General features: G+C 42.7%; 1 protein-coding gene across 1 annotated transcript in view; it reads right to left on the reverse strand.

Annotated features, from left to right (window-relative positions):
* Nucleotides 1-2866: 2866 nt before the first annotated feature.
* The window catches only part of LOC144107313 (calcium-activated chloride channel regulator 1-like), a 32920-nt gene continuing 12854 nt past the window's right edge, over nt 2867-22932 (reverse strand). The window contains exons 7-14 of the mRNA XM_077640307.1: nt 22778-22892; nt 19625-19852; nt 16592-16894; nt 16186-16401; nt 14947-15220; nt 12493-12669; nt 7481-7768; nt 2867-5822 (exon numbers count right to left, since the gene is read on the reverse strand). Of these exons, the coding sequence (XP_077496433.1) occupies nt 5179-5822; nt 7481-7768; nt 12493-12669; nt 14947-15220; nt 16186-16401; nt 16592-16894; nt 19625-19852; nt 22778-22892 (2245 nt within the window). The 3' untranslated portion in view covers nt 2867-5178. The remainder of the gene's footprint in view (nt 5823-7480; nt 7769-12492; nt 12670-14946; nt 15221-16185; nt 16402-16591; nt 16895-19624; nt 19853-22777; nt 22893-22932) is intronic.

A 22932-nucleotide genomic window follows, 5' to 3' on the forward strand; every position in this document is an offset into this window, starting at 1 on the left:
CAAGAGAACGCCCACTCTTTGGCCAACGTAGAACAGGCCTCGTTGCATAACAGGGCCATGCATGATGCCTTGACAGTACCCATGCTTAATCTCCGATGAGAATTTCCACTCAGGCACCCAAATACAAAAGATGTAATTTAAAACTTTGTTACAGAGAACACTTTCTCTGAACGCTTTATATTTTGGAGGTCAAGAGAATAGTCATTTCAAGGCACTAAATCAATCACAGCTACCTGCATCAATCGCAATGTAGAGAACATTTTCGGCAGATGGAATACACAGCATCTAAATAAAGAATTCCCACTCAAAAGCCCACACGCATGAGGCCCGAATGGTTCGAGAAATCATGTACTGCGAGTTTTCCAGAGCGCTCATTCTCATGCCCGAAGTGAAAAAGTGGTTTGTAATCCCATCTGAATGAGGCATGCCTCGATAACAGGACTATACAGGATGCAACCTCGACAGTGTCCATTTTTTACCTATACGCGAACACCTGCTAAATGAATCATGTGCATCTGACCTGCATTGAAAGCACGATCATGAACGACACATTCTTCTGAGCGCTCAACTGTTACCCCGAGATGAGAACGCCATTGCCAGGCGCACATTGCTCAGACCTACATGTATCATACAGAACTATGTAGTTGAGGCTCTTTATGCTCTGACCTAGCACGATAACGCCGGCACAGAACACATGCACCGCACCTGTCTATGTCATAACAATGCAGGGCGAATCCTTCCTAGCATTAACTTTCTTACTCAAGAAGACCGGCTCGTTTATAAGCCCGCATGGATCACACCTTCCGGTGTCATGCGGTCATAAAGCGCACATTTTTCCTAACCTCATATGCACGCTCAGATTCAGGAGCCCACATGCATCCCAAGTTTTTGCGTCATACATTCTCTGAGAGCAGGTTTCCCTGAGCACACCTTGTTTGCCTAATATCACCAGTTCATATGCCTACAAGAATCGAACCTGGTAGCGTCACACGGCCGTCAAACACCTCCACGGCCCCTACACTTAAACTGAAAAGTCACATATAAAGTTGACATGCATATACCTTCCTGGAGCGCAATATCATGGACAGCACGCAATGCGCTATGCGGGAAAAGCAACTCAACGAGCTTTCGAATGCGTATTTTCGACGTTCGACATCTCGAACAACATCGCCTAATAAGAAAATTTAAAGACAGGACTGACCTTCGATGCTTACAGACATCAATTTCGCAATGTAGCGTTGCGTGTTTTATTTATGTCAAGTAATCGTCTAGTTATTAATTCATATCAGGTGCGTAATGTCAACCTTGCTGTACAATCAGCTCAAGAGACCGCACCGACGTATCTCTCGGAGTTTTTAAAATAAACATCTGCAAAGGTTAAAAAAAAACACTCTCCATTTTGTTTTCGCCTCTCCACTCTAACCCGCGGGTTTCGAAAGCCAATGCTGCAGTCACTTCGCTGCGGCATATTGATTCTTGATGACACTCTTGACCCAGAGCAACACAGCCTACAGGCCTCTTTTGCTCTTTTATGAGCCCTTTTTCATATTTATTTTTTGAGACGGCTGACTTTAGTTTCATTCTGATAAATATAACATCTATAATGTATTTCTGCCTCTTGGCGTTGTTTCTTTTCTAGCGTTCTATTTTTGCTTTCTTTAAAAAGTTGGTCTTCAACGCATAACTAAACCACTAACTTTTGTTTATTCTTACCTCAAATATCGCCTGGAAACATGCATAGGTGCATTGCGGTGCTAGCGTGGCTAGATAAAGCGTCAGAACCGCTTTTAGCGGTGCACATAAGAGGCGTATATTTTAGATCCGACTAGGTCTAAGCTTTTTTGAACGCCTCTATTTTTTCGACAGTCTTGTAATGGTGTGAACGATGGACGGATGGAAGATCATTAATAAGGTAAGATAAAGATACAGATGTAAATGCATGCCTTCATTAAAAGGCCGCGTGGACAGAACTAACCTACGCAGCATGAAAATGCTAGGAACGTCGTGGAGCTTGGACAGTACATCATCTGCTGGCGCGTCTACATAGGAGTTTTTGTTTACAACGAAGGCTATCGAACACATTTACACTCAACAGCAAATCATGCGGTTCTTTCGTACACCTGAAAATGGAACCACAGTATCATGCAGAGACTTCATGTAATAGCTGTCACCGCCTTCATTTCGATTGCAGCAGAAAGGTGTGATAATAAATATACCAATTTGAACGATGGGAAAGCATTCCAAAGATACCAATATAGAGGCATTGTTACGTAGGGGTGGGATAAAAAATAAATTTGCGATGGAATGTTTAGTGATGAGGTGCTATCGGCAGTTCATCCGTGCTGACAGAGACATGAATAATGTTGCAATGGGCCGATGGCAACTGAAGGGCAAAAGCGATGATGACGATGACTTGTTAGCAAAGAACCAACGTTCGAGAGATCCGGACAGGCACAAACCTCATATTCAACGAAGGCTTTTTTTATCACTTCGAAGTTAGGCGCTTAGCCATTTCTGTTCTGAAATGCTTTCAAGCACTTAGCTATCTTTATTTCAATACTGAGCTTCCATACCAGCCGGGGAACTTCCCAAGCAAGAAAGGTAATCGTCCAAAGATTCTAATTGAGTGGTTTTACTCTTGGCCTCTGTTGGACCCTTTCTTCTATTACATTTTCAATATTGGGCCGATTACCTGTGTCGCTTGGTTTATAGAGAGGAAAAGTTGGAAATGTGCGGACGAGTACTAATACTGAAAATGCGAGCTTTTAAAAAGGCACCAGAGCCGATTTGTGAATCAACTCTGAACGCTGCAAATCCTCTTTTACTGACCTCACTAAAAAATGTAATATATTAACGCTTTAAAAGAATATTATTTAATATTTGCGAGCAATATTGAAGTTTATAGCATCATTCGGAATGCACGCTAAAGCTAAAGATGTTTTCTTGGTCATGTTGTTCATGCGTCATGTGTGGAGCTTGTATTAGTCTGGAACAGCTTCCTCATAATCAAAAAAAATGTGCTGAGTTTTATTTCACATTCCGACATAAAAAGCTAAAAGCCCAGTTTTGAAGTATCGGCTGCTGTACCGCATGCGGAAATGATTACTACTTAGCCCAGGCGCCCTATAAAAAGCATATGCTATAAAAAGCATAGAAAGTGTTGCGCGTCATATCTATTCTTTGCGTCTGCAAGGGATTTTTATGGCACGTGTATTGCCTCCAGTGAAAAAAAAAAAAAGCTTGAAAAAATTCTTACTCTGAACTGGGATAAGTTATCAAACTAAAAACGACCAAACATGGAGATTCCATGGTGTCCCTATTTGTGATCAGTCATAATAAAACTGCGCGAAGAGGACAGGGAACAAACCGGAACACGCAAAGCGCCTCTTCTTGTTTTCCTGTCTTCTCCACGCAGATTTAATATGACTCATCTCAAGAACCAACCAGCCCAACTTTATGCCTTACCTGTTTATGAGTTTCCGGCTAGTAACTTCGTCGTTTATTAAAAAAAAAGTGAGGGCGCCATTCTGCTTCAAGTGACGTAGGCCCGGATTAGACGGGCCCTCCTCTACAGTTTCGGTATTTGCTTTCAGAAAGCTTAGTCAACAAAATGCTTCAAAAAACATTTTTCTTTTTCACCTTTCAAAAACGCACCAGGGCTTGAACAGTTTTAAACGCTACAAAAGCGAACAAGTGTGGGAAGGTACTTAAGATTTCCGCATTTCAGGTTGTTAAGCTTTGTTGTGGACGCCGCAATTGCAGGACTTCTCGGTCTTTCAAGCACATTGCTCACTCGCGTATGGTTTCTTGAAGTGCACCGGAAGTTCAGCGCAGAAGAGTTTGTGCATCGGGCCTCCGTCGAAGGCAACATACTTAACCAGCAAAATGATAGACAGAAGTACAGCAACCTCGCCACGGAAGTACTATTATTTTCGATAGACAGTCGGTGGGCAACAGTTGTTTAAAAATTCATAATTCGCGGTTTGCGGAAAAACCTAATGGCTCTGTTTTGGACCCTCTTTTGTTTTCTATTATTACGACGCGACAAATATTGACTCAAAGTATTCTTTAAAACTGCCTATAATTTGCTAAAAATAAGATGCCACGCTTTATCCTACGGTAGTACTCTCCACATCAGAGAATGTCTGCACTAAAACGACCCCTAAACCTCTTGCACCTTAACATATGACGAAAAATTTTTCTATTGCCTTTACTGCAGCACCTCATCCTTCGTGCCTAGGCATCACATCACGTATCATCTGGCGCTGGTCATGGACATAAAATTCAACATCCAAGTTGCCCATTAGTTTTGTAACTAATGGTATCTAGTTTCTTACCTGAGAGCATAAAGACTATTACCGAATCACTATCTTCAAGCTGATATTTACTTACGTTTCTTGAATCACGCGAAGCATTCAAGCTTGGTTGAACTTCTCGCCTCTAACTCTTGTTATTATATCTCTTGTTTATCATTTCAAATCGCATATTCAACAGTGTTTTGCCACATAACACCAGTGCTCATCATGTAAAATATTGTTTCCTGAAACCGTAATTTTATACCGTCATTTTGCGCTGTTCGTCAACTGCTTCTCTGCCATTTGCTTTGTTTTGACATGAAGCCTCCTGCCTTTATGTGATAATTCTTTTCTTTGTAAAGTGCGTTATCGGCTCTCCGTCCTCTGTAACGCCCAACCGTGCTCAGGTTATCAAAAAACAAGTATCTGAATACCATAATAGCTAGAGGAGCTGCTAGCATTGCCGACTCTGGCTCAGAAAATCATCGACGCTTACTGCTGCGTCGCAATTGTTTGATACTTTTACTGTAGCATACTGTGTGTTTCTTGCTGTCTATGATGTCCGATACCAAGAAAAAATAGTTACCTAAAAATTCTGTTTTCTTTTTTTTATCCTGAGCAACACCTCTTGAGGAATGTCTTTGCCCGTGCTTAACCACTGTTCTTTTTTTTTTTGTAAAGCATCCACGAGTTATGCCTTCCGGATATCTTCCGATTACAAAACATCTGCGCCCGATCCAGTACTTTAATGTATCTCAGAAGAGACCGTTGTTTATACATAAATAATTACGTCTAAAACTACGATCATGTTCCACATGCTATACATGATTCCAAGTCCCACGCAGCGGTTCATCATTCACAGTTGACTTCCACACACACAGCTTTATGCAGTCATGCGCTCCCTCGCCTGCGATCTGCCGACGAGGAAGTTATAGACTGTGATGTTTTTCGAGCTCATTTTCATCAGCACACCCACCACGATGGCGATCACGATAACGGCTGCGACACCACCAATCAAGATCCACATCCACAGTTTCGTAAAAGGACCTGACACCTGCCGGCCTTGGACAACATCCGGAGGTGCAGAAGGTGCCGTAGCAGAAGAAGCTTCTGATGTGGTCGGCTGTGCTGTTGTCGGCTGCGCTGTGGCCGCCTCAGTTGTGGTCGCCACTGTTGTGGTCGCCTCTGTCGTTGTTGCCTGTGTTGTCGTAGCAACTGTGGTTGTAGCCACGGTCGTAGTCATTTCAGGAGGTCTGTAAGACACTGGCACAATGTTCGACGTCGTGGAATTGAGTCCGTCACTGTTGAAGACGCGAGCCGCCAAGAAGGCACGCCAGTTGACAGCACCGTCGGCCCGAGGTGTTGCAAAGGACTTTGGCAGAGACAAGGTAACCTCGTGCCTGGCACCGGAAGGTAGTGGATCGAGATTGCCTTCGACGACATGCGCTGTTGTAATTTCTATTTGCTTCTCGAAGTCGGTTTTCAGTTTGGCGTCATCTTTACTGGCACGTATCTCTATGGATGAAGCTGGAAAGTGCAATATCGGAAGTCACAGAAGTGAAGCACGGCTCATGTTTTGAACTGACAGGCCATGTCGTATTTTTAACATGATCTAAAGTTATTGGCGCCCAACATTGGTTTCTCCTTACTCCGTTACACAATAAGGCGTTGTGACACAAACTGAGTACTTCTAGGTTCTGACGTCATTTAATGGTTTTTAACCTACAGATACAGGTTTAAATATTCTTACCGTTGACGATCATTACATAGATCTTTCTTGAGTTTAGTACGTCATGTCATGTGTTTGTTAGTCTTGCTTTTGGATTCGTCATCATCATCAGCCTGACTACTCCCACTGCAGAGTAAAGGCCTCTCCTATGTATGAACTACCATCATTAATAGTGAACAAAAATGTATTTATGTCTTAAGCTACCTGAGTAAGGTCTTTCTGCATCCCCCGGGAAATGCATTTGCAGACTCATCTCAATAAGTGTAAGTTTTAGATGTGCGGTTTCCTTTTTGTGTGCAGGATGAACTATTTTGCAGTATATATTGCAGTAAAAGAACGGTTGTGAAAGCCGCTGGTTGCAGTTGTATAATGTTAATATCCCTGTGTTTTTCGTTTTCTTCCTCCTATAGTTGGCCTAACTGCCCAAGCCTGTTTTCGTAGCAATCTGTTTTGAGTCAGTCACCGCAGGGTCCTAATGCTATCTGCGAGACGGTTAGAGTAGGTTTCCACGCATGTTTTTTTAAACTAATTTCAGACGCACTGTACCTGGCTCTCCGTTTCGAATGAGGACAATAAAGTTGAATTTAAATGCACACACACAAAAAGAATCTTTAGGCCCGTTTCACCTGCATGCGATTTTCGCCAGCGACACTGCGAATTCCTTAGGTCTGCGACTGGTGAGGGCCGTCGGTCTAGTCGCAGACGGCTTGCGATTGAGTTCCGTCCGGTTTGTATTCAGTCGCAGCGTCGGTGTGTTCGCTCTGCGGCTGACCAATGGGGAGCGCCGAGACAGCGTGCGACGTGTGGTACAAGCACGATGAAATTTCACGATTAGAAATTTATAATTTAGAAAGCCACGATCAGAAGATTCAAGCACGTTGAATTTACAATCGTGATTCTACAAGTCTTTGTTTCGACCAAATTGCTGTCCTCAATGATAGCTGCCAAGAAATTCAGTGAAGGCCCTTCGCGTACAAGATTTCAGAATATTTCCGAGGCGTGTTGCTGTCCAGTTTAGCCATGGCTTCCTAAATTGAATCTCTGACAGGCACTTATTAGTTTCAGTAATGATAAATGGTTTGATTTGTTGCTAAATTTCACGAGAAAGCATGCTTCAATTTCGCCAAGAATAAATTTTCAACAGCGCCGTGTTTGTCTCTTCGTATGTCTGACCCTGTTGTCTAGCACTGTTGAAAACTAATTCTTGTGATGGAGCACCAACTCGCCTAGTCTGCCGTCCTACTACACTTCGATTTTGTCTTCGCTTCAGTAAGCCTTTTCGATCATATATATGCTTTCTCATCGACGTAAAAAAGTACTTTTTTCTTCATGGGAGATTCTGCGGTGCACACAGGTTATCCAACGCACTGTGGCAGAAACGCGAACTAACCAAATATTCAGGCCAAGTGCACATGGCTTCTGAAACCATTCTTTGACGTTCTCACTGGATGCTTACCGTTTCCAGATGTCAAATGAGCTCCGGGCCACGTCCAAGTGAGCTTCACCAAAATCGTTTCGTTCTGCCCTGGACGTATTTCAGACACGGCAAGGTCCCGGATGTCTCCGGGAGGCACCTGTGCCTCCTGAATGTCTTCCGTCACTTGGAAGGATCCTCCTTGCGCAACCCTCTGGAAACTGTCAACCTCTTGCGTGGCTACCGAAGTCGCATTCTCCGCTTCGGCGGTTGTGTTGACAACAACGAAGTCGTCGATCGAGTATTCCAAGTCCGCATCAGGGTCGGCATCTGAATGAATTTGTTTTTTGCTGGTATGTAATAGGCCTAGCTAAATTCCTCCTGTCATCCTTATTTCGTTGATATCAATTTAATGTAGTCGCGTTTAATGGCAGTGATTTTAAACCATGGTTATAAACAGGTCGAACGAGCTGGAAAAAAAAGTATAAAATCTGAGAAATTTAGATTTTGGAGGAACGTTATAAAGGAAGAGAAATTATGGTTTCAATCAAGCCTTGAGCTTCAGAGGGAGTGCTCCACTGTTTAGAGCATGTATAGCACGCTGAAACAAAGGACAAAATAGAGAACTCATAGTTGTCAGGATACTGCGAGAGCTTCAGGTAAATACTGATGACGCCTTCGCCGGATTTACTTTCTTTATTAAACCCGAAACTTTACGTTGAAGTTTAACAGACTAGTTATAGACGGTTTACAGACTAGTTATAGACGGTTTACAGACTCCTGCAAGTGTAATTCTTTCTTGAGATGCATGTTGCAGCTTTTGCAATCAATTTATCAAAGAAAAAATTCATTTTTATCGGAAGCAATACACGCGTGCTGCAAATTTTAGGCTGATCAGCTGGACAATGAGACGCTGCCTCTCTCCCTGTTTAATCACTTGTAAGGAAAAAAGCGCAGTTTACTGAGCAGTATTATAACATTTAGCAAGTTCTTCGAGCCCTAATTTAAAACCACCCGCCATTGGAACAAGTGCGAAAGGAATTTCTTTTCTACGACACAATTGGACGTGCAATGCTTTCCACACAGCATCAGTGGGGTCTTCAGTAATATTAGCATACGCCGCTTCTCCGAAATATCCGAAATAGCGCCATTAAGTTTGGTATTTACTGTTTAACGCTATAGCGGTAAGGCTCCCATCATACAGAAGATTGCGCGTGGGCGTCGTTGGCGTCGTGACCGGAAAATCCCAGGAAAAGCAACCTAGGTTGGCAACCTAAGTCACGTGACCTTGCGGCGTCATCACAACCTGCCCACCGCATTGTGAGCAAACTGAGCGCTGTGGCAGGTGGCAGTTACATTAATGATTGGTCGCGCGGAATTGCCCACGGAGAGAAACCTGGGTCGTGCGCGCGCCACCTGTGGCAGCACCTGTCATCGCAGTGCCATCGCTTAACACCTGCACCGCTGCATGAGGTGTCGTATGAGGGCTCCCAGTGATGTATGAATGTAAAGTCGAGAATGATCAATTCCATATATACAGGCGTTAACCCACTAACGCTATCGCGTCATATTCATAAGGCGGAGCTTAGGTGTTCCTTTCAATTTCTAACATTTCCAAACCATTTTTACGTTCTTTTCAATTTTGCCCCTAAACGAAAGTGGTATTAAAGCATTCGATTTTTGAATATTTATAAGTCATCTTTATAAATCATTCCTTGGAGTGCCTAAGGGTTTTCTTGTGTGCGTGTGTGTGTGGGGAGGGGGGGGGATAAAGGTTCTGACAGAAACTAACAAGTAAGCCCATGACGCTCAGTGAACTAAGTGATCGCATATTACGATTTGCTTTCAGATTCCACTTAACTCTTTCTTTACCAAAACAGTTCAAGCAGTTTACCACCGTGCCATCATGGTTGGAATAAAAGGACTGGTATGTTTTTTTTTGGTTGATTTGGGTTTAACGTCCCAAAGCGACTCAGGCTATGAGGGACGCCGTAGTGAAGGGCTCTGGAAATTTCGACCACCTGGGGTTCTTTAACGTGCACTGACATCGCACAGTACACGGGCCTATAGAACTTCGCCTGCATCGAAATTCGACCGCCGCGGCCGAGGTCGTACCCGTGTCTTCCGGGCCAGCAGCCGAGTGCCATAACCACTCAGCCACCGCGGCGGCTCAAGGGGACCGAATGAATCATTTCATACCCCGCAATTTGAACAACGGCCAAAATAAAATATTCTTTATAATCCGGCCCGAATCGGGATTGGTTACGCTGACCAGAATGTTTCAAAAATGCTGTGCTTCAGTTTGAGCGTTCTGTCCGACGTATGAAACATTATATAACATTTTCAATTTCCGCGATACCTCTATAAGGGGAGCGATAACGGAAATCATGGCGTTCAAGGTAGCGTCATCATGTCGCGCCGTTCTTGTTCATTAGCATCTAAGTACGGGCATTTCCTAAGCATCGACACTTGACTTTGTGGATTCAACCAACAGCTTTGTGCTCAAAAACTAATATCATTCGTCTGTTTTTTTTTTCAGAAAAATATGACTGTTCCGACGTGCCCAGGAGTCAACAGGTGAACGTCTGTAACTTTAGTTTTTTTCATTGCCGAGGAGAGCCGCTGCTTTCCGAGCCTCACTGAATTTACCAAACATATCCTCAATAATTCTGTGCGGCCAGCAGTGTAGCTGATTCAATGTTTTCGAACACGGGTCGGGGTGTGCCCTGGCGGTGCGCTGCGGAGACGACACATAAAGCACGTCGCGTGGACATTTCATTTTTTTCACTAATTAAAATTTTGAACACATAGAGTTTTGAAACTTCAAATACAACTCGTTTTCTAAATAATAACGTATAAGAGTATATTCTAATTTTTATTATACTTTCTCACAAAATATGCCCCTTTTTTCAGAATTTACAAGAAGGCCTCTAAAATTTTTCACATCAAAGGTATTTTTTATTTCTTAAGCAATAAACACTCTCTTTTGCGTTATGTCTTCATGAAGAGACCTCAGTCAGCAACGCTATGATGTCCTACAGCAAAGAAAATTGTTTAAGCTCAGATGTAAATAAACTCTTTACTCACACCAATCCCAAATTGCTTTTCCCATGGTAAGCAAAGAGCAAATGCCTGCTTGAAAAATGTTTTTGTATTTTAAAGTGTGGTACTTTCTAGACTTCTCTCCCTAATACTGTCAGCAATAAAATCATGCCTTCGTTTGTAGCTTGCAATGTTATTACACAGATATTTTGGAGGCGGAAAGCAATCAATATTATTAGAATAATCTACGCCTCCATGGAGGGTTCTTTTGAAACCGATTGACTTGATGTAAATTTTGGAGCTGCGGAGCGTAGACGTTAGTTTCCAATAGAATTCTGTTTGAAAAACAAAATGCCAGCCACAGGCAAAAAGTAGGAAAGAAACATGATCGTGTCCACACTGGCTCAAAGATCACTTCTCAGTGTCGACACCTAGCGCCTGAAGCACGTACCTTATTTCCTTCCAAAATCCAGGCACTAGCGAATATTCCTCCAACATTCCTTCGGGCGATCGAATGGTAGCAAAAGAAGACTTGTCTTCAGGAAGGATGGCACGAAATCTCCAATCGCATTAAAATTCGTATCCCAACAATTCAGCAATTTCAGGACTTGGGTTAAGCACATTGCCGGGGAGCATAAGTGACTGGGGATAGCGATGCTGTGGCCATCACAATGTATTACGTTGGTCCTATATATACTAAGAAAAGCAATGCCGGCACGTTCTTCAGATCTATATATATGGTGAAGTTGCGCGAAAAGAACACATAGAAGAAAACACAAACATTGAGCGCAGCTGATGCTGATGTTGAGCTCTTCCCGTATCATGTATTGAGCCTGTTCTTCTCGCTCATGATTGCCGTGTCTGTAGAATTACATAAAGTAGCCTGAGAAATTCCTCAACTCCTAACGACTACTGGTGACCGCACCAGTTGGCGCAATCTTATAAGTGTCCTCTTCGGTTCCGTTGGGTTGACTTTGATGCAGCCTCTCGGACTCTGTTCAGGTCTGGGTTATTCCACTTGGTGTTAAAGCGGACGTCTTCAGTGTGCTGGAGGGTGGAGGGCTACGATTTACCTCCAAGTAGCTGCTTTCAGCAGGAAACACAACCGCGAACGGTGATGCCGGAATAGGATTCACCGCTGTAAGCGATGTAAGCACGAAATGTGAAACGAAAAACTAATGGAAGGGGTCACTTAAGTTACGAATCAAGGGTATACTGCAGTAGCTTCTACGGGATAACTCCCATATGTGCAGAATTGGTCGTTCTCGGCTTTGCGTTCATAGATCCATGGGAGTCCTCATACCCCTCCTGGCGCCGTGGTGCAGTAGTCAAGCGATGCGAAACCTGCCTGCGATGGCAGGTGTTGTCAATTGTGCAGCTTGTGCGACCGAAGTTGCTTTTCCTGAGCTAACTCTCGCGTCTAATCACTAACTTAAATGTTACCTGCCACGGTGCGCAGTTTATTCACAATACCGTGGACAGGTTGCGCTGACGTCACAAGGTCACATTACCTAGGTGGCCCACCTGCCTCCTAGGTTGCTTCTCTGGAGATTTTTTGGGGATTTTTTGCTCACGGTGACTGACGCAGCCGAAGCCGTAGATATTGCCGGATTCCCTCCGATACGAACTTCTTAATGCTATCACGTTAAAAATCACAACCATGGAACAAGTTGCCGCTAGTATCAAATGCTTGCTTAGCCAATTGCTAAAAACTGTGATGAATAACTTGCACTGTCCAGTCAACAACACAGACAGCGTCGCAAGCCTTGCGGAGTACGCCGGAGTTACTCCACGTCATAAGCGTTGAAATTTCGCCACTGCACTCATAAAAAGCTGCGCCATTAAAGAATTCGAACATAGCTATTAAATATGTGCGGGAGATTTCTGCAGCTATAAAACTGCTGCAAAAATTCCGGCCGTCCGTTTCCGCTGATTACCTCCAGACGTCCTTCCCTTGCAGGAGGTTGGTAAACCTATCCCTGCATGAAAAAACGTGTTGTTGAACAACTCACCTGTAGATAAAGTGAGCATGGTTGTGGTCATGAAGGAACTGCCAGAACCATGTTTGGGTTCGGCGAGTCCAACATTTTTGTGGCCGGACACGTGGGCTGTCACAGCGTACCTTCCCTTCCCGACAAATTTCGTGAAGTATCCGCTGTACGTGCCATCGTTAGCCTGGAGATCTGGATCTACACAGACAGGGCAGGTAGAGAAACGTCGGGTAAATAAATGTAAGAACAAAGAACAGCATGCGTAATAAAATACGCTGCTTCCGAAAGCATCTTCAGCAGAAAAGTTTCGACGTGACGCGTTAACCGTTTTCTGCTCCATTGCTCAAGATTTGCGTGATGAGTGAAATTTTCTTGAAATATGGCTTGTCAACATCCACACCAACGCGAGCCAAATATGTAAAACAGCTTTTACATACATTCATACATATTTACATGCATGCATACATACATACATACATACATACATACATACATACATACATACATACATACATACATACATACATACATACATACATACATACATACATACATACATACATACATACATACATACATACATACATACATACATACATACATACATACATACATACATACATACATGCATGCATGCATGCATGCATGCATGCATGCATGCATGCATGCATGCATACATACATACATACATACATACATACATACATACATACATACATACATACATACATACATACATACATACATACATACATACATACATACATACATACATACATACATACATACATACATACATACATACATACATACATACATTTTATTCTTCCAAACATTGGAAAGTTCTGGACTAAAAACTGACAGCCTGACGAGGCCCAGGAGACACAATACATGGCAGTTTTGCAGTAGTGCAAAATTGAAGTGGGATATTCACCCCCATTGTATAAAAAAACAACTTACATGAATATGAATAACACTTAATATGACTCACTGCATACATCACATATGCAACATAAAGAGGTTTCACTTCAGTCTAAAGAATAGCCAAGAAAAAAATATGAAATGTTGCTTTCAAAACAGATAAATAAATTTTTAAACAAGGAAACTGCATTCACAGATCATGAATTGCAAAAATATGAGCTCAGCTGCCTAAGTCTGAAGCTAAAGTGCAAAACTATTGATTGAGCGCAAGTGGAAGGTTGTAGCTAAGAGACTGATATCTGCAGAAAGTGATAAAACACGGCAGTTTATATTTATCTGTATTTCTTGTGTTAATACTGGCATTTGAATAGCGCTGTTCCAAGGACGCAAACTGATAATATAGCGTTTGCTGTGTGTGGAGAAGAATACTAGGCTGCCTGCAACAAATGATATTCGTGTACATTATCTACGCGTATAACATTTAGCAAAAGAAATAATTCTTTGCAGGAAGCACGAATTCAATATCTGCGATGCAATGGACGATTTTCTTTTGATTAACTGCAAGTTTGTTGAAGATAGATTTAGTGGTTTTGGCGCAAACTAGAGTAGATTAATTTAGAGTTGTATAATTCTTCCCTCAGTCAGTGCTTCATGACGGCTGTTACGAGCTCTGGGTGCGCAGTGCATAGATGAGAAATAAGGACTTTGATTGGTTACAATTCCGACGCTTCAAAAGCCAATTTGAGGAAATGTGTTTATGCGTTTCAGGTAGACAACAATGAAGAGTACTGAATTTTCACTTGAAGAATAGGGTCTACGAATTTGCTCGCAACAACTCTGGAGGATCTGAGAACACCTTAACATCGATTCAAAATTTGTAACACCGCGTCACAGAAAGCAATTGTGATTTCGCTGCCTATAGTAAAGGTTCCTCTCATCCTTTCCTGTAAACTATACGGCGTTATGGTTCACAACTGCACTTAACAACATTTATGCCCAGCATGAAAATGCACTGTGATAAAAAAAAGCACAACAGAAGAAGTGGAAAGGATGCGTGCAGTCCTGCCCGCAGTCATGCGCACATACTGCCAACTAAGTTTACGCCTGTGTTTTTTGCGCTGCGCAAACATTTTCAAGATAATCATCCATTAAATGGACGAGATTGCCGCTCTACTACAGCCAGTTTCCTTTTTATTGGCCTCTGTTTTCCTCCTGTTCTGCACGCGTCGTATTCGCTTCTTCCTCTGTTGTCCATCTTTTTTTTAGCGCAGAACACGCACTAATTTTCAAATTGAACATCCCCAAACTGGCTAAGCTTGCCGCTCTACTAGAGCGTTTCGGATATTCAAGCATCCTCGCGTTTTGATAGGTCATCCATATTAGCTCTCCCAAATGTCCTACCCCGGAATTGCAGACCCCGGGAGTTCGTTAATCGTGCTATTTTTCTGATCGTGCTTTCTCGCCACCGTGCATCCTTAATTATCACGGCTCAAGAACCAACGCTAGGTTTTAGCTCGAGGTGTAGATGTGCGAGATGAGGTGGAAAGTTTGTACCGAAACCGTCGTCATTGAGCTTGACCGAGACTTTTGGATGTGGCTTCGGCCTGGACACCTCTGCAGTAACATCGGCGTTCAAGACGATCTTTTTTCCCTTTCGGACCTTGGCCAGAATGATGGCCGCGCGCATATTTGGAACATTTAGACTGTCCATGTGGCAGGTTGCCCGAATCGGCTCGTCATCTTGGTCCTTGGGTTGAGACTTGACTTGAATGTTGATCTCTATCTCTTCAGAGCTTGAACTCTGCACATTGAGCTGCCACAATCCTGCCTTGAAAATAAATCAGTCAAAGAAGAAACAGTCTGAGCTCCGCATTAGTTACTGGTTAAAAAAGAAATAGAAGTAGAAAACATAGCAAGTTTTTTAGGCATGGCGGCCCTTCAAATGATAATGATAGTTGACTAAAGCCTTGACGACAATTTAGGCACAGCAGTGGAAATTCAAGTTTTTTGCATTTTAAGGCCTTTCATTATAAATTATCACTAATTAATTAATAGACCGCCAGTACGTGATATATTTGTGATTATACTCATATAGCGTAAAATAAATGATTTAAAACTTCAGTCCAACGCGCTTGTCAGTTATGTTAAAAACACCACTTAGGGGGAGCAAGAACTACGTAAAGGTCACATGATTATCAATACTTATTCAGTTCTTTTTGCACTTCTCTAGACGTTTGTTATTTGAGTACACGAAATATACTGCCACTAACCACGCAACAAAATTATGGCAAACAAGCAAAACCACACGAAATATTCGCGTTTATCAACACAGTGGAAATATACCTGAACTTGTCTACCAGTGACCTCTTCAACAAAATCAAAGAACATATTTCCCTATCCACTCTACGAGGTACGTTAAATATATGAAAAAACACTATTTTAGCTTGTTCATGCACAATGTCTGAAGAATATTTAATGTATTGTATATCTTGCCTTCTTTACAGTTTTCGGGCGGCATGATGGTATAACTTTTTTGATCGTCTGCCAAAGCCGTAAAACTTTGTTCTGTTGCTACTGGTTGCGTACTACGTGACGTCATCGCTTCTATTATTGATACAAATTCTCTTCTCTGCTTTCTCTTTGAGTTCAAGCCACTGTTCAATCTATACGCATATTTTGCATTGTGAGTAAAATGTATCCCTAGTCTTTCATAAAGAATGTCTTTTAGTACTGAGCTCTAAGTCATATATATAAATCAAAAAGAGAGTCATGAAATGCGAGATGTCGCCTTACCTTTGGAGAGTTGGGTATAGAGATAGTCCACCTATTTCCCTTTCGTTCCACAGAGCATGCATTGCATTTAGTCCCGCTTGGATCGACCAGCCACACTATTATGGGCACGCTGGTTTGCGTGGTGCGCTCAACGATCACAACAGTGTCGCCCAAACCTTCATCGAGTATGAACGCCCTTGTTGCTCTGCTTTTAAAGCTCGTTGTGGTGTCCACTAACTGTAAACAAAAAGAAAAATATGCGAGACTGTCTGAGCAGAATAGAAAAGAAGGATGCTAGGGAGGACTATCAAGGGCAATTCGTGACGTCTGTTATTTCAGAATCTCTTGTCGCGCAGAAGCAGCTGTACACACTGAAGCAATACACTCTTTCGGATGGTAAGGCCTCATGCCCGATGACACTACATACCTCAGTGCTCCGCTCCACAGCCTCGTCGGACTGAGAGGTGGTGGAAGCGACGAAAGCTTTTTCCATCCCGCTAGCCGTGTCCCTTTGGCCGTCCTCGAACGAGAACGCATTGGCTTTTGTTTCCACGGCTAGTTCCTCCAGTTTTTTGTCGGCGGAGGATCCCATCGCAATCGTGCTGACTTTGACTTTGGCTTTCACGAAATCAGCCTTGACGTCGGCTATTCTGGGCGACTCGTTCTCCTCGCTGTCGCTAATAAGAACGATCATGGCGCCTTCCGGAGTCTCGTCAGGAGTGGTCAGCAACTGAGCCAGAGTACATCAAATGTGTCAGTGCCAGTGGAATCTAGAGGACACTCAGGCAATGGCTGCATTTTGTAATTCAAAATTTTCGCGACGCATATATCGACTACAGTACATTCATTAAATGCCATGCGCGAATCGTTACCGCAAATCGGCGTCTGCATTCATTGGATAACAAAAAAAAGTTTACCTTTCTGCGAAGACATGTCCAATCAAAAACTGATACTTACTGAAACAAAGGCTTTATGAATGCTTACAATTTCAACCCAAAAAGGCTCAGGTGACCGAAGATGGAAGTTTCTCAGAGCGCCCTCTTCCTGGCCTACATTGTGTTTAAGGCTATGTCCCGAATGATTTTGGCCGGGAGACGCAATTTTCGCAAAGTCGCGCAACGTCAACAATATAGCTGCATTACTCATAACCAATGGATCTAGCAAGCAGATCTTTGAAATTTAACAGCTTGTAAGAAGCTGGAATGAAAGTCGGAAGATGTGCCTAGAAGGAGCACTCAATGAGGAAGATGAGTTGTTGCGCAAGTTGGTTCACTGTAGAGTAAAGATAGGTTGCGCAAAAGAGACATTCACATGAAAGAAGACAGGACAAGGCCTTGTTCCGCCTTCTTTCATGTGATTGTCTCTTTTGCTCAACCAATCTTTACGCTTCAATGAGGAGGGCTGCTTAAAAAGTAGCGGCGTAGTTTATTTTTTTCTTTCTCCATCCCCTTCCAGAATGTCCTGGCTTCAGTTGTAGGTGTTGGTCGCCGCACGTTCGGTTCATGCCATTAGTTTTCTCTACAGGAAGCTCGGTCATTGATTACGCCCCTACCCCGACCGCGAAGCAGTTTACCAAAAAAATTAACGTCCCTGCACTCTAAACACTAATACGCATAAGGGGAATAAAAAGGAGAAAATAAAGTAACTCAAGACAGCCGTCTTCTTTCACCTTGATTATTATGCTGCAAGTTGTCTTACACTAGTTGCGATATACAAGCACATATATTGTTATAGCCTGCACTAACGGAAGGTTGGCAGACGGACTCATCCATTGTGGCAGTGCCAGTAATATTGGTACGCGAAAAAGATACTGCTCAGTTCCCACAGATGAAGCGCCAAAATTTGAAAAAATCAACAAAATATTCCTTTTTGCTATCCTTGGTTTGGGTGATTCTAGGCTTCGTTAATACGTCTGTCATAATGAGCAACTTATGTACACACATTAGCCTTCACAATAGCTTAACCAGGGTCTCGGCTGCGGCAGTCTTGATGCCACTGGTAGCATAAAAAGGTTCTCGCGCACCCGACGCCCGGCCTGTTTGATCACGTTCCACGTGACGCTCGCGGTAATACAAGTTCTATGGACGAAGGTGGGGCTGGTGAACACTTTCAAGTTTAGGTTACATAGCCGTAAATGCCCCCGAAAGCAGAACGCACAGCCGCCGGCGTGGCTCTGTTGTTAAAGCACCGTACGCGACAAGCGGAGGTAACTGATTGTTCCCACTGGCCTCATGTAGTTGAGTTGTTTCTTGTTCTACTTCCAAACAATTATATTTCAGAAGATAAAGGTTCCGGGCTAGTTGGTAATGCAATGTACTTCGAAACAGCGCGAAGAAAGGCGGAAAAACAGCTGAATTTTCTGGGTTGCTTGATGAACTCTTAACATTTATTTTGTGCCACTTACAGATAAATGATTCAATGATACCTTGTTGGTAGTGCCTTTATCTTGTTTTATCCTCCGCCGCGTCTTATAAGATTTTAATGCTTTAACCACCCCTTTTTGGGCACGTTTTTAAAGTTTTTACGTCTTTTATTTTCTGTGTTCACTTATATTTTCCCATCTGTATCCCTCATGGTTTTAATTCATTCTCCCCCCCCCCCTCTTCTGGGTAATTTTTTATTAGTCTTGTTTTTGTTACTGTCACCTGACCACCTTTTTGCGGCTCTTTACACCGTCTTTTTATCGCTTACTTCGTTCGTTCCTGGTTTTGAAATATTGTGACGCGACCACACTGATTGCCGGTTATCGCTGCCGCATCCTTATTAACCACCCTCTCATGTCTTCTATTTCAGAATCTTTCCTTCAAATTAAAAATTCACTGGTGAGTTAACGCTCATGTGTGTCGTTTCTTTGTGGTGTCCACGTTTCTTCGCGCTGTTTTTTAGTACAGTTATATTTCGACTATGAAATTATTACACTACTGTTATTCCACCTATCAGCTCAAAAGTTTAAGAATGAACAGTAACATTTTACTGTGCTGTCCTTGGTGTCGATGACTGTCGCGTTCCTTACACTTATTTCTTACAATGACGACATAAACTCATAGGCTTCTTTCTATTAGAGATATCCAAAATACAGAGTTATAGACATAACGAAGTTCAAAGCATATGTGGCTTTAATTTTTGTCGTTTTCATATACCCGCATAATAAAACAAACACTAAAATCCTAGCGGGAGGCATTGCTTACGTGGTACTTTTCGTCACCTAAGGGGCACGTCCAGTTGCTGGCCTACGGCGAGCTGTTGCACCCTGGTCCCGAGCTCGCAGTTGTTGTAACCATCTAAGCATGCTCTAAACATTGCATGGTATGATCCGGCCCTCTTTGTTTTAATCTCAATTTAGGTCTTTCCGTGTGATCCTTTCCGGCAGGCTTGAGGTGTGTAGATTTGACACTTCGCCCTTCTTTTCCTTTCTCGATGGGCAAAGCCTCATGGCTTCGCGCGCACATAAAGGGCGTACCTCTAGAGCTTTCTTGAGGCCACAGCCAATGCACGTTCTCGACGATGCTTTCAGGTTCTTCACAGTGTTCAGGAATCCCTGCCTTGTGTTGACATTCACAGGCATCAGGGTGTGTTCCACTTTGGCTTGTGTACTGCACGTGATGATGGCTAGCCGCCTACTGCCGTCCTCTATCCCGCTGATGTAACGTTCTGCAGATTCCTTCACGACTTCCATCCACCTCTCTGACTGCAGCAAAAACAAAATTAAGAGTGCTGGGCTGGAGCTGAAACATAGACGTGCCAATATGTGCAAGTGGACGAGATGAAAGCTTTATTTGCATAACAGATCAATTTTGACAGTATTGATCTCCAGCGATGGCCTGACCGGCGCTCTATCCACTGAGCTTTGCTGGCGAGAAGAATACGGCTTTACAGATGCCCATTATATACACTCCACACAAATTTCTGCAAACTAAATAGTTATGAGTGCTTTCGATGTTTATACTTATATGGTCCGTTTTAAAGTGAAATATTTAGATTACAACATTTAAATTTTCAAAATATTTAGATTTAAAAGACATTCTAGGGTCGCTGTCTCGTTCTCGGCTTGTTTTTTTTATTATTCTTTATGAAGCCGCAAACTATCGGTATTGAACTGCGCACAAATAGCAAACGGAGTAAACTTGATAACCGGGGGCTCATGTCGGATGATCGGGTATCGTGCAAGCTTGCTGAAGCCTATTGTTAAGCGCCAGAAGATATTGCACCGGTGATCTGAACAAACGTAGTGCAATGCCTTCGACAACTGACATCAAAAGGCCTCTCAGCAGTGACTGCACCTTGAATTAGTTGATTGAAACTTTTTATTCCGATTGTTGAGATGTATTTGACCGCCGTTACGCGCGAGTATTTCGCGTCTCTCTGATTTATCACGTGACACTGTGTTCGCTAACGTTTCGCTGAAAACGCAAGCATAGGTGCCATCATTTTTTTCTATACTTCAGACAACGGTTTCACCGCTACAAGAGGTAGCATAGGTTAGGGCGATGCAGGCATAAACGTTACAGCAAAGCACAATGGCAAGAACCAGTGCTTCTAGGCGATCATTAGGAACTGAAAACCCCACTCTATTTGCACTCGGGAGCTTTTCTTTCGGACAGAAAAGGTGACTCCCTTATTGCGTGCCATTCGGACACTACTGCTCGCAAATAACTGCTCTGAATAGAATGAAAATAGTTGTTCTCCTGGTAAGAAAAACGCACAGCGGCGTACGCCACCTTAAGTGCAGGCCCAGATGTAGCACAGAAAGTACAGGATGGTACTTGAAGGCTTGGGTGACAAACATTTGGATGTCGTTTTAGCGCTTTGTACACACTGCCGTCAGTAATGTAAGCATTGGCCACGGCTCTGCATTGCTCTGAGCTGACTCCTTAGATGAAAAATAGGTCCTTCAATCTTCAATTACATGCCTTTTCAACCAGTTCATCCTCTTTCCTTTTGTCTTCGATTAGGCCTTAGAATTACCTCTCAAATCTTACACTGACGGTTTTTGTCATGTCATGCCGGCTATGCAGTTGTCTTGAATTCTTACAAGGCTTTTCATGGCCTAAGTTCTTCTGTATTCGCGGATTTCTTTCTAGCTTTCAAGCTTACTATGCACCAAATGTACTTTAAGCTACTCAAAAAATCCTGCTTATTTTTTTCTCTCAACTCGGATCTATTATTGTATCCATATATACATGCGTGTACATGGATCACCGTATGGTATTCGTGTGCGGCCGCTAAATAATTTATCATTTAAATTCTTCTTGGCGCTATCTCGGCTTCTTTTTATTAGACCGAACGACGGCTGTGACGTCAAATTGACGTTTCGGTCACGTGATCCACTAGAAAAACTGTAATATAATCGCTGACAGGTCATTTTTTGTCATTCTACGTCTTGGAAATGGCTGTATTAAATGTCATAGTGAGTTAAAACTAAACACCGGCGATTACATTACTGTCTTTCCATTGAATCACGTGAACAAAACATCAACGAGACGTCACAGTCATTATTTTGTCGATGAAACCGAAACCGAAACAGCATGAGAGAAGAAATTGAATTATAAACTATTTAGCGGCTGTGGGCGAATACCAATCGGTAATCCATGTTTTCTAATGTCTAACGCATCGTTTGACAGAAGCAAACGCGCAGTAAAATTAGGTGTCTATAGTCCTTAAAGATATGTTTGATTTCATTTTATGTGATTTGATTTGATTTATTTCCGTCAAAGCTGCAGGGGCTCGAACAAAAGTGAAAAATAGTTCAATTTTCGAGGTTCAAGCCCCTGTGTGCAAGGCATGCGCCGGTTGTACATAGTTACATATGGAGTGCTTAACTTTCAGGGCAAACTTTACACAGAAAATAGATGTGCAAAGCCACGGCATGAACTGAAGCTAACATAAAATAAAAATATTGTATTTTCACGTTGGAAGATTCCATAAGCATATTACATATATACAGGATAGATACATCATCATTATACAATTCTTAGTGAATGTACCATCTCTTTTATAATGCAAAAAAGTCATCAACATTGGCATGCCAATATTTTTTTAATTGATATTATTACTGCGCTAGAGGTTAAGTAACGATGGAAAGGAATACGCTAACATTTGACGGCTAAAATTTGTACGTAAAGTAGGCACCTTCCAAATTTCTGGCGACCGAGATGTCAACCTACCTTCACTTAAACTTAAGTTTGCTAGGGATGGAATAAGGGCCTCATCCCTATAGAGATCTTGTGTATATCTTGTGGCCAAGGTAAAATCACAAAGGCTATGTATGAAGAGTATTTCTAACTTCGTGAAAAGGCTTCTGGTCTGTGCGTTTGGCTCAACACCTGCGATGAATCGAACGGATTTCTTTGTGCAGTGTGAATTTGATTTCAATTTGTAAATGTAGTGTTACTCGAAACAAGAAAACAGCAATTCACATTAGACATACATAACGAATTAAACTAATGAAGTTTAACAGCAGGAGCAGTAATGCTGCAAGCAGCATCACTGCTTCCAGCGTCCGGGCTTCTGCAGGAGACCACACTCGTAAAACCGTACTCTGTCAAACATCAAACGAGAACTCAACGTATTGCGCATAGCAGTTAGTTAGAAGTTAGAGGCTGGTGAAGCTTACACTCGTGCTGCCTGAGACGCAGAAGACAAGGACAACCCGCTGCAGCAGGGCTTCTTTCTCCTGCGTCTCTTCGATGGACACCCGGATGCGCTTGGACATGTCCGGCCGTGGAGCCCTGCGTCCGTGAGCAGAGGACAAAGCAGTTCAGTGTGTCC

The sequence above is a fragment of the Amblyomma americanum genome, chromosome 10 (genome assembly GCF_052857255.1).
Source record: "Amblyomma americanum isolate KBUSLIRL-KWMA chromosome 10, ASM5285725v1, whole genome shotgun sequence".
Lineage (NCBI taxonomy): Eukaryota > Metazoa > Arthropoda > Arachnida > Ixodida > Ixodidae > Amblyomma > Amblyomma americanum.